Genomic DNA, 12,565 nt, shown 5'->3' with positions numbered 1-12,565 from the left:
ATTAAACAAACAAATGGAAATACAGAAAAAAAAACCTTTAGATTTCTTAAATAACCTATATTTATCACTTTAATGTAATCAGTGATATTATTATTATTATTATTATTATTATTATTTAAGTCCACGTACTGTATATGTCTGTCTGTCTTTCTGTACAGCAGAACTCTATGTCTAACTTGTTAATACAAAGAAATCACATTCTGTAAGATTGAGTATCTTATGCCTTGTTTACACTAAGTTGTACTTTTTTTGCTGTCAGCCAAATACACTCCCTGTTCGGTAATGGACAAAATAGATCGGATAAAAACGAAGTTTTGTCTTTAAAACGATTCCAGTTCATTAAAATTCACTTACACCACTTTAGCGCTGTTATTTCAGCGAAAGTGAAAATATGAACCAATCCAGGTAAAAATAATCAGTTTAGCTTTACTAATTAATATATATTGGTGCCGGTGTTTGTTTACTTGAGAAAGTAGCTTATCAGCATCGTGTTTTAAAGTCGATTATTTAATACTACACTCTGTCCATAACATTGCTTTTACTTACTTTTACACAGTATGATGTCAAAATTTGCGGTTTCTAATCTGGCACGTAACTGCTTATAACTTCCCCTCTACTCAACATTATGATTTCATTTATGGTGCAGATTTAACTTCAGACGAATAAAAAAAAAAACTGGCAAAGTTTATTTAAATTCTTTATTATTAAACAGATATGCAGACAGACATATGTATATATATATATATATATATATATATATATATATATATATATATAGAGAGAGAGAGAGAGAGATAGATAGATAGATAGATAGATAGATAGATAGATAGATACAGTAACCTGAGTAACCCCACACTATAACCCTAACACTAAACCCATACCATTAACATATCATCAAACCCAACCCATGTGTAAACATTATATTAATCATTAGAGTCTGTGAGTACCTTGTGAGTATCAAGGGTTTAAAATATTTCAAGTGTTTTTTTATTTCCCTTACTTGATGGTTCTGTAGTGGATATAAAAACTCTTATAAAGAAAATTTTATAAAAAAAGAGAAACCTTGCCAGATCTACTGAGCCCTTAAAGGGACACAAGGGCAGGAAACAAAATACAAAAGCATTATGGGTGAACAAATATATATATATATATATATATATAAGAAATCATATAAACAATCATATAAAAAAAGATAGCTTATGTTAAATATGATGTGTTTATTTATTTTTCTGACAAATTGTCCCTTTTGTTTTATAATTGGTTACAAGAATTCAATCCCTTCTATGATGGGGTGGATCTTCATTGAGCATGAAATAGAGCAATAAGATGGGACTTAAATGTAGCATTATTAGCACAGTTTAGCTAATGCTGTATCATGAATATGTATTCATTTGTAAATTTCAGTTTCTCAGAGTTTCAGTCTAAAACATGTTTACAACTCTTTTAAATTATATTTAAATAAAATAAGGATTAAGATGAGAATAATTTGTAACCGCTCGTCTAAAAGTGAAATAAGCCCATTTTCACAGTCATGATGCTTGATTGGTTTTACAAATGCACGTGACGATATCGTACTGACCTTCAATAACAACTCACAGGTGATATTTGTTATTTCATAGTTTTTAAATCTCCAGTATTGTTCTAGAATGCAGAAAATAAACCACAAACCAAAAAACATTGTATTAGAAAGTGTGTCCAAACTTATGACTGGCCCTGCAGCGTAAATTTAGGACATGGGAACGTCTGTTTCCCTGTGACTGGCTGCAAAGTGCCTAAAGAGACAGATTAAAAACCAGTGGTTGATCTAACAACCTCAGCAGCAACCTCATTTCCCCTCTCGTCTGTTCCAACTATGCAGCATTCAGCATCAGCAGTATACTGATCACCGGCCTGATCATCTGCACCTGTTTCTCACTGGTTCATGCCTTAAATTAGATCTTTTTTAAGCTGGAATGATTCATCGGTCACGAAAAAAACACTCCTCTATTCCTGCTCAGGTAAAATTAGAGCCAAAATCGTGCCAAGAATAAAAAAAGTCCTTCAACAAGCTGCAAAAAAATAAGCCTCCTTGGAAGTATAATCTTAAGAAATTCAAGACTTTTAGACCGCAATGTACTTTTTTTCTTCTCACATGTCCCTTTTTATTTAAAGTATTTTCACCTGAAATTTTATAAAAGTAATTAATAACTAGTTTGGTTGACAGATGATCTCGCCTTAAAAGATTAAATAATAATAACACAGAATATGCAGCGCAGTGTGTTTATTAAAGCTTGCTAATAGAGATGCATATTGTGAAATAAAAAATATAAAGTGATTCAAAAGTTAATTTTATACTTCAGGGCCTGAATGATTATGAAACCCTGAACATTTCATACCCTTCACACCTGTTTTTCAGTTTTATTTCATGGTCAAAGTCAAAGCAGGCTTTTACACGAGTAATGAACAGCAGATGAAAGGAGTTTTTACAGGAACGACACGTCTCGAGCGGCTGATAAACGCTTCACTCTTTTTCAGAGAAATAGTAAGGTCAACTTTCTATCATGTAACAAAAGCAACTAAAATTAAAAGTTACGACGCATGTTGTACTTTGCATTCTGGGTAAACTGCCCTTGTAGCAGAGGGGTCAGAAAATAATGGTGTGGCCCCTGTGTGTTAAAGGTGTGGCTTATGCGTTTGTCATTCAGAGTAAAGGAGGTGTGGTCTCTTTGTCTGTTACTTCCCAGTGAAGGAGGTGTGTCCTTTGTAACTGTCTGTATATTATATATATTATGGATATTATGTATATTATGTGTTAGTTACAATGAAGCAGACATGGGCTTTATGTTTATGTTTATGTTCTCTGTGCCAGTCATATTAAAGAAGGTGTGGCCTCTTTGTCCATCAGTAATGTTAGGGAAGCAGGTCCTCTATATGTGTTAGTCCCAGTGGAAAAGGCATGGCTCTTATGCATCTCAATGGAAATTTTATGTCGGGTTAGAACAAGAGTTTCGGGTAAAAGCCCTACTTGTTATTTTTTAATGAATAATTTCTTTAGAATGTTTGCATTTGTTTTTGTGTTTTAAAGGATTGTCCATAAAACATAAATGATTCTCATCAATCACACTGGTCACTGTTGCTTCAAATTGGTTATGAAGCTTCGTGGCATAATCTGTATCCAGCCTTCATAGAACATTAGTGAAAGATTATCCCACTTGTTTGGTTATGTAAATGAGCTGGTGTCTGCTGCTGCTGCTGTTTAGACTGAGTGTGTGTACTAAGTGAGTGTGTGTGTGTGTGTGTGTGTGTCTATGGCAGCTGACTGACCATCTCTTTCACTTCTATATCTGAGTCCTGTGCATCCTCCTCATTAGGAGCTTCAGCTACAGTAATTAAAACAAGCAACAACAACAACAACAACAATAATAATAATAATAATAATCATAATAATAATAATAATAATAATAATAATAATAAGTATTTAAAGTGTATAATGATGTATTATTATTATGTATTATTATTAATTATGTAATTAAGTAATCATCATCATCATCATCATCATCATAACAACAAAAAACAATAACAACAACAACAATAATAATAATAATAATAATAATAATAATAATCCAACACATTAATTAAGACACTCTCATTCTTAGTTCAATATGCCATTAAACGCCGTCCCTCCGTCCCCGCCCATGCACACACACCCAGAGTACCACACTCACATGTATTCATTAACATTCAAAAGAAATAAATAATTCCCTTAAGGCCTTTGTATAGATCTTGGAAAGCATATGTAGCTGCATCAGAATACTATTATGATGTTAATTGATTACTTTCACAAGTGATACGCTTTATCATTATGGATCCAATAATCATCCATAAACGCATAAATGAGATAAACAAGATAGAGACATGATAAACTACCTGTCTTTTAGAGAGGAAACATATAGGACATTTTAATCCTTTGGCTCTGGAAGGCAACTTGATCATATTTAAAATTACTATCTAGATCTAAAATAAATTTTCTGATCTGATAGATATACTGTATAGATACTGATAAAACAAATTTCATTTACTCACTTTATTAATGTGGCATGACAGAGCTTGAGCATAAAATGCAGGATGCAAATGTTATGCATAACTTGGTACCACAGGCTTGCCAGTGTCAGGTTGGTTACTAGAAAGACATTGGTATTAGTGCATTATTATTATTATTATTATTATTATTATGGTTTTATATAGAGAAATCAAAATTGGTACGTTCCGATCATCAAACAGACTCGGATGCCATAATGTCATCTAGGAACTTTACAATATAGTGCTGGTAGAGCAGATAGGGTTAAGGGCCTTGCTCAAGAGCTTAACAGTGGCAACTTGGCAGTGCTGGGGCTTAATCCCCCAACTTTTCAATCAGTAAATCAGTGACCCACAGCCTTAACTGATTGAGCCACCGCTGCTCTTAAATGTGTAAACAAGAGCAACAACAGGACACAATGCAATACTTTGTGATAAGAGCTAAGGTAGTGCAAATAAATTGTCAATTTCTCTCAATTGTGTATTTCAGGATTTATAATTTATCATTGCTGTCTTAGATATTTTGGTTAAATAAAAAAATAACCCTTCCTAACAGTGTAAGACTGATGGTACTTAGTTAGCAACCTAGTAGCCCAGTGTGCCAGCTGCCTATCACACAGTATGACTGCAGATCAATCCCTGCTATCCGTTATCACCCCATTAAGTATGGGTTCCCTGTTGAGTCTGGTTCCTCTCAAGGTGTCTTCCTAGTGCCATCTCAGAAATCGGCTTGCTCACCAGGGACAATTTAATCATTTTGATTCATACACATTCCCATCTCATACAAACTTCCATAATTTCATTTGATTGTGTAAAGCAGGTTTGCGAAAATAACAATTGTAAAAAGCGCTATACATATAAAATTGAATTGAATTGAATTGAGTGTAAGGATCTACCCAATGATGGAAACTTCAAAGCATGTTTGAAAGACATAAGCATGGATAATTAAGCATCTGCATGAATGTAAATGTAAATGACAGTACATAGTATATTTTCTGAACACATACAAGTAACATCTCAGGGAGTTTTTCCTTGCCACCATCACCTTCTGCTTGCTCATCAGGGACAATCTGATCATTTTGATTTATTCACATTTTATACAAACTTCTGATTGTGTAAAGCAGTTTTGCAACAATGACAACTGTTTACATACTCACTCACTCATCTTCTATACCGCTTTATTCTGTATTTAGGGTCGCGTGGACCTGGAGCCTATCCCAGGAGGCTTAGGGCACGAGTCGGGGTACACCCTGGACAGGGTGCCAATTCATCGCAGGGCACACACACATACACACACTCACACACCCATTCACACACTACGGGCAATTTGGGAACGTCAATTAACCTTCCCTACATGTCTTTGGAATGTGGGAGGAAACCGGAGTACCCGGAGGAAACCCACCATGCACGGGGAGAACATGCAAACTCCACGCACACAGAGACGGGAATCGAACCCGGACCCTGGAGGTGCAAGGCGACAGCGCTAACCACTACTGTTTACATACTCATAAAGTTCAATTGAATTGAGTGTCAGAATCTATCCAATGAAGGAAACACTTTTCAAAGCACTTTCGAAAGTCACTCTGGATAAGAGCGTCTCCCAAATACATGAATGTCAATGTAAATAAAAGTACACACTTGATGTTCTGCACACATACTGTACAATGTAACATGTCTGTTATGTTGATTTACATGATTTCGGCATCAGTAAAACTAAGTGACACCATTTATGTGGATCGTCCCTCGTGCGCAACATTTCTGTCTGAATCAGAGGCAACACGGGGAGTCAAATCAGTGAAACCTCGGTTCGACTCAACAGGTTTTTGTCGGACAGAACCGAATCCGTGGAGTGAGTCAAATCAGGCTTTTGACGCGCGTCTGCTTTCTGATTGGACGGAACCTGGAGAGAAAGGGCGGATGGAGGGGATATAAGGGGCACGGAGAGGAAAAAAAAACAGATAGAGAGAGAGAGGGAGAGGGAGAGAAGGAGGGAGGGAGAGAGAGAGAGCGAGAGAGAAAGGGAGTCTCGCCTCCTCTCCTCTCCTCATGCGTGTGTATGGATGACCACCTGAGTCTGCTGCGCTCTCCTCCGCCTTCCTGGTGCAGACACCGGGGCGACGGCACGCGCGTGAACCGAGGCTACGCCGACGCGGAGCGCGAGGACGACGCCATGACGGTGGCGGCGGCGGCGGCGGCGGGAGCGTGCGGCGAGAGCGGCGCCGAGGAGCCGCCCGCGCTCGAGCGCTACGACGCGCCGCACGAGTGCCGCGAGCGCGTGGTGATCAACATCTCCGGGCTGCGCTTCGAGACGCAGCTCAAGACGCTCGCGCAGTTCCCGCAAACTTTGCTCGGCGACCCGAAGAAGCGCATGCGCTACTTCGACCCGCTCCGGAACGAGTACTTTTTCGACCGCAACCGGCCGAGCTTCGACGCCATCCTGTATTACTACCAGTCCGGCGGGCGCATCCGGAGACCCGTCAACGTCCCCATCGACATCTTCTCCGAGGAGATCCGGTTCTACGAGCTCGGCGAGGAGGCCATGGAGAAGTTCCGAGAGGATGAAGGGTTCATCAAAGAGGAAGAGCGCCCGTTACCGACCCGGGAGTTCCAGAGGCAGGTGTGGCTCCTGTTCGAATACCCTGAAAGTTCAGGTCCGGCGCGCGGCATCGCCATCGTCTCGGTGCTCGTCATCCTGATCTCCATCGTCATCTTCTGCTTGGAGACGCTCCCGGAGTTCAGAGAGGACGATGACCGAGAGCCAGCCGTCATCGCCACCTCCGCTACCTTGATGTCGAACTCCACCACGACCGTCCTTCCGAGTCCGTTCTCGGACCCTTTCTTCGTCGTGGAGACGCTCTGCATCATCTGGTTCTCCTTCGAGCTCCTGGTGAGGTTCTTCGCGTGCCCGAGTAAGGCGACGTTCTCGAAGAACATCATGAACATCATCGACATCGTGGCCATCATACCCTACTTCATAACGTTAGGGACGGAACTCGCGGAACGCCAAGGGAACGGTCAGCAAGCCATGAGTTTGGCCATTCTCCGCGTGATCCGACTGGTGCGCGTCTTCAGGATCTTCAAACTCTCACGGCACTCCAAGGGCCTTCAGATTCTGGGTCAGACGCTCAAAGCGAGCATGCGGGAACTGGGCTTGCTCATTTTCTTCCTCTTCATCGGAGTCATCCTTTTCTCCAGTGCCGTCTATTTCGCCGAAGCGGACGACCCAGAGTCGGGCTTCAACAGCATCCCGGATGCCTTCTGGTGGGCCGTGGTGACCATGACCACTGTGGGTTACGGAGACATGCACCCCGTGACGATCGGAGGCAAAATCGTTGGGTCGTTGTGCGCTATCGCAGGCGTCTTGACCATTGCTCTTCCCGTCCCGGTCATTGTCTCGAATTTCAACTACTTCTACCACCGGGAGACGGAAGGAGAAGAACAGGCACAGTACCTTCACGTCGCGAGCTGCCAACCGCTCTCATCCTCGTCAGAAGAGCTGAAGAAGACGCGTTGCTCGTCTTCATCCTCGCTCAGCCGATCCGAGTACATGGTGATCGAAGAAGCCGCCTTCACTCAGCCCAACTTCTCGACTCAGAACAACCAGAACTGTGTCCATATCAAAAAGATCTTTACAGACGTGTAAGACTACTGAAGATTTTAATAACAATGTATCAGACTGTAAAAACAATAATCATCCTCGTCGAGTCACACGGGAAGGTTAGACAGGTGAGGAGAGACATCAGAGCCCCACATGTGTCCATCCGCTCATCCATCTTACTGTGTGCTCTCAGTGTTAACTCGTTAGGAGGCGCTTAAAGGACAAATGCTAATAACCTGATTAATTAATGATTAGTATTAAGCAGAAGAGTTATAAGCTAGTATACTTGCAGTTGTAAACACTCCATAGATAGAGACAGAGAGAGAGAGAAATTCAGTCTAGACTTTATAATCATAATCCAAAAAAGTCTCATTATATTAATGGACTCGAATATTTGGGTTATTTTCCCGTCTTGTGTGTCATCAGTATTTCATATCAGTGTAATAATGAACACTGTTATGCATGTGTGTGTGCGTGATTGGCACCACACACACATACTTACGCACGCGCCTAAACCTTCTGAGTGCCGAAGGACAAGGGAAAGGAATAAAGGATAGAGAGGGAGGGATAGAGACAACATCCAGCTCGCTCCTGGAATGATGAGGTCTCCATAGTGACGCCGGTTTCCCCGGTAACCCGCTGCTGTTGCCATGGCATCCCGATCGGTTTCAAGGGCGAGACTCCAGATGGCTGTCATGAATGAATAAACGAGCCAGGGCGCACAATGGAGTAAACAAACATGCAACAGGCGTCCATACACACAAGCACACTCTGGAATGAAGCGCGTTAAACGAGGAGGTCTTACAGAGGAGGAATGGCTCTAGTGTTCTGAAGAGGAGACACTTCATCATGTGAAGGCAGAGTGGAGATATGAATGAATGCTGACACACTCTTCCCACCCTATGGAGTGTGAACACACAGGTGGGTGGATGAGGGTTACTCAAGTCGTGCTCATTTTTTGTAGTGAGGGCAGAGCTTCTTAGTGAATTTCTTCATCGAATCACTGACTTGACTCACTTTTTATATAAAAAATATTGGTTTTATGGAGATGTAGAGGACAGTTCCCTAACAGTGGTGTCTTATCGAAATAAGTAATTATTAGAGTGACTATCCTAGTAGTAAGAACTTTATTAACTTTTTTCATACACAGTACGAAATGTAGTGAAATGCTTACACGACTGCCAGTGACCTTAAAAAGAGAATTAAAGCTTATAATAAGTAATAAATATGAAATAAAGAAATATGATAAAAAATTTTTTAATAAAAAATAAAAATAAAATTTAACTAGGAAAAATAGAAACTAAAAATAGAAATATGCTGTACGAATGTAGAAATATAATGTACAAATAGAAATATAATGGTGTGCAAATATGCATAGAAAAAAAGTGTCTTAGTGCAATGGTTGCTTAAGTGTATTACGTATTTTAATTTTGATTACATTCATATTAATTTTATTAATTTTATTATAAACACTAGCGTAATTAGATGCTCCATAAAGTTCCAACAACAACAGTAAAGAATATTAAGAAAAAAAAAAAATCTTTTAAATGAAAAAAAAAAAAAAAATTATAATGGGATGGATCACAAAAAAACGTTCGATTCGGATAGTTTCATGTTTTTTTGGACATAAATCAGCTTGTTTTCTGGTTTGCAAAAAAAAAGCGACCAACAATAAATTAACTTTCTTTTAATTATTAAAGCGATGAACTCTTTCTCATGGTCGTAAATAAAAACGATATTCAAGATATAAAATGTTTACACAATCTCTAAAATTTAAATATTCACTACTTACTTTGGTTAAACTGCAATATAAGGTATTTTAAAAATATGTTGTTGTTTTTAATTATGTGGACATCATCATATTTTTATTCATTATTATTCAAAGGATGAAAGTACTTGCCTAAAAAAAAGTGCCATATATTCATCATCTTGGTTAATTGGGATAATTTTAAAGATTTTCGTGTATAACTGGGTTACAGTTCGAGTTCTAGGACAGTTATTAAATTTCCTGGCTTGTACAGTATTTCCTTGCAAGTGAGTTGGGTTTCAGCGGTACATGTTATCTGGCAACCCTGGTAAACACAATGCAGTCTCACAAAAGAGTTAGAGTGTTAGTGAAAAATAAGCCAGAATTTACCTGCCATGGTGGAATGTTAAAGTATATTTGGGCCTCAAGCAAACTTTAACAGTCTAACATCTGCTACGGATAATAAATACAAATAATTAAAAATAATACAAACACAAATACAGTAATAATTACAATTTTGTGAAGCTGCTTTTGAGACCGTTGTTAAAAGAGCTGTATAAATAAGTTTTAATTGAATTGAAAATTATGACAATGTCTCCTCAAGCTTGTGGTTGGCTGATTGAATTTTACTTAAAGCTCTGCCTTTTTCGAGACAGGAATGCTTTTCTTTCTGCTGTCAAAAAATTTGATTTTGCACTGAAGCTGCAATCTAAGGCCAATAACATTTATAGCCCAAATGATGTGGACACCTGATCGTGTCGTGATCGTTTGGTCATATTCAAACTGTTTTTCTTCAAACAAAGTTAGGAGCACACAGATAAGCAGAATGTCGTTAATTGCTGTTGTGTTGCTATTTTCCTTTATTAAAAAAAAAAAAGAGTCGCAAATCTGTTCCAGCACAATTCCCCACATACATGCGGCCAAATTTTGTGGAAAGGCTTTTTAGAAGAATGGAGATTATTAAAGGGGCAAAGCAGAAATAAATCCGGAATAAAATGTACAAAAGGTATATGAGCTTGATGGTCAGGTGACCTTTTGACCATATATGTAACCAATATGTACATATATGGAATATATGTACTCAAGGTGTGTTTATCCGAAGTTCGGTTTTCTTAGATGGCGAGAGAAGATAGATACATCCCACTATTGCAATCAAAAATTATTAATTATAAATTATTATAAATAATGCATTATATGTTTTATACATATTATATGACTCACAGGTCCTGTGTTGTTTTAAAGCTTTTATTTAACCTGTGGTTCATATTGTGTGTTATTGCAGTGGCACTTCAGTCGTTCTCAAAGTGGCATCTGTGATGCATAGCCAGGGGAGTAGATGATCAGAGATGATCATGATTCCGTTGTGGATCATTTCATGTATTGGCACACTTAAAGTTTAAGATTGTAACAAAATCTGAAAAATGTAATACTAAACCAAGATCTATCTATCTATCTATCTATATAGATTTTTATTTCTTTCTACATTGTAAAGGAATGCTGAAGGCGTCCAAAAAATGCATTAATTTCCTTTGAACAGTTAATGGTGAGATGTTTCTGCTACTTCTGCTCTGTTAAGACTTCATAACGCCTCTAAACTGAGATGCTGTTAATTGGTCATTTTTCAGGCTGATAACTCTAAATGAACTTCTCGTCTGCGGCAGAGGTAGGTTTTGGTCTCGCCCTCCTGGGACGGCCTTCATGAGAGCCAGTTTTATTATGGTGCTTGACGAATTTTGCAAATAGACTTGACAATACTGTTCTTGCAAAACCTATTACAAAGAGGCTGACCTCTGTGTCTTAAAATAACAACTAATTGTTGTTTTTGTTGTTGTTACTTAATTACCGAATTCCATGTGTTATTTTACACATATTGCTTTTGAAATCCCCAGTATTGTTACAAAAGAATAACACCCCAACAGTGACCCCAAACTTTTGAACGGTAGTGTGTGTGTGTGTGTGTGTATAATCGTTATCTAGGTATCGTAATATCGTATATGTTGGTCATTTTTAAATTTGGTATATTTTAAAGGAACGTGTTTAATATAAATAACTAAGAAAACTAAGCCAGCTTATAAATACAGGTAGTCCCCGACTTACGAACGAGTTCCATTCCGGGAGCATGTTTGTACGTCAGATTTGTTCTTTAGTCCGACAAAGTGAGTTTTATACACCTTTGACATGAATATACAATGTAAAGCATACCAATCTGCTTGAGTAAATCTCTGTTGGCCAAAAACCATAACAGCACCTAAGAAAATTAATCTCCTATGTGAAATTTAACAGTATTCTCTCTACGCCATTTTGTCTCAGAGCTGTTTTCCACAGCTGTTTTGGACCTTTCCTCTGTTTTGTTGAGGATTTTCCAAAATTAGGATTATTCACCATCAGGACAGTTTTACAAAACAGACATTTTCTATCATCGTGTTCCCAGACTGTCAGTCCAGTCAACTTTGGGCTGAAAAGATTGACAAGCCCTGCATTAGTGTCTGTGAGCACAGAAGTGTGTGTTAAGTTTAAGTGTGTAAAGTGTGCACTTATGGGTAAAAGTGTTGATTATTTAAAAACTTTCATAAGTTTTATTTTTGAATTTGTTGACTCAGTGTTAGTTTATTACTGCAGGTCTGTTAGTGTATATTAACTTAAGATCATTGGTGTATATTTGTACAAATGTGTACCGTAATTTCCGGACTATAACCCGCACCTGGCTATAAGCCGCACCTAGTACATATTTTAAAGGAAAAACCATTTTGTACATACATAAACCGCACCTGACTATAAGCCGCATGTGCCCACATTGAAACATGAGATATTTACAAAGAAAGACGGTACACAAAAAGAGTTTTCAATGTTTTAATAACATAACTTATAACTTAACTTAACCAGTCTTTTTTCGACTTTTTACATTGCTCCAGTTCTTCCCGCTGCCGTTTCCAGCGTCTCACCATCGACTCATCTATGCGAAATTTACGTGCTGCAGCTCTGTTTCCTTCTTTATCGGCCAGATCGATTACTTTTAACTTGAAAGCTGCGTCATATGCTTTTCTTTTTGCATTTTCCATGATGAGGGTAGGCTTATGCTAATTTTATTCATGTACAAAGCGCGCGAAGTTACCGTACGTTAAATTTCTTCTTCTATGGTGTTTATTAGCGGTTGTGACTTGCGT

General features: G+C 38.5%; 1 protein-coding gene across 1 annotated transcript; it reads left to right on the top strand.

Annotated features, from left to right (window-relative positions):
* Positions 1-6,112: 6,112 nt before the first annotated feature.
* Positions 6,113-8,265, top strand: LOC128510828 (potassium voltage-gated channel subfamily A member 3). The gene has a single exon (XM_053483352.1). The coding sequence runs from the start codon at positions 6,113-6,115 to the stop codon at positions 7,697-7,699; it is 1,587 nt and encodes a 528-aa protein (XP_053339327.1). The 3' UTR covers positions 7,700-8,265.
* The last annotated feature ends 4,300 nt before the right edge of the window (positions 8,266-12,565 follow it).

The sequence above is a fragment of the Clarias gariepinus genome, chromosome 22 (assembly GCF_024256425.1).
Source record: "Clarias gariepinus isolate MV-2021 ecotype Netherlands chromosome 22, CGAR_prim_01v2, whole genome shotgun sequence".
NCBI classification, from domain to species: domain Eukaryota; kingdom Metazoa; phylum Chordata; class Actinopteri; order Siluriformes; family Clariidae; genus Clarias; species Clarias gariepinus.
Note: the sequence above shows the minus strand (reverse complement) of the source record. Positions and strands in the feature narration are given on the sequence as shown.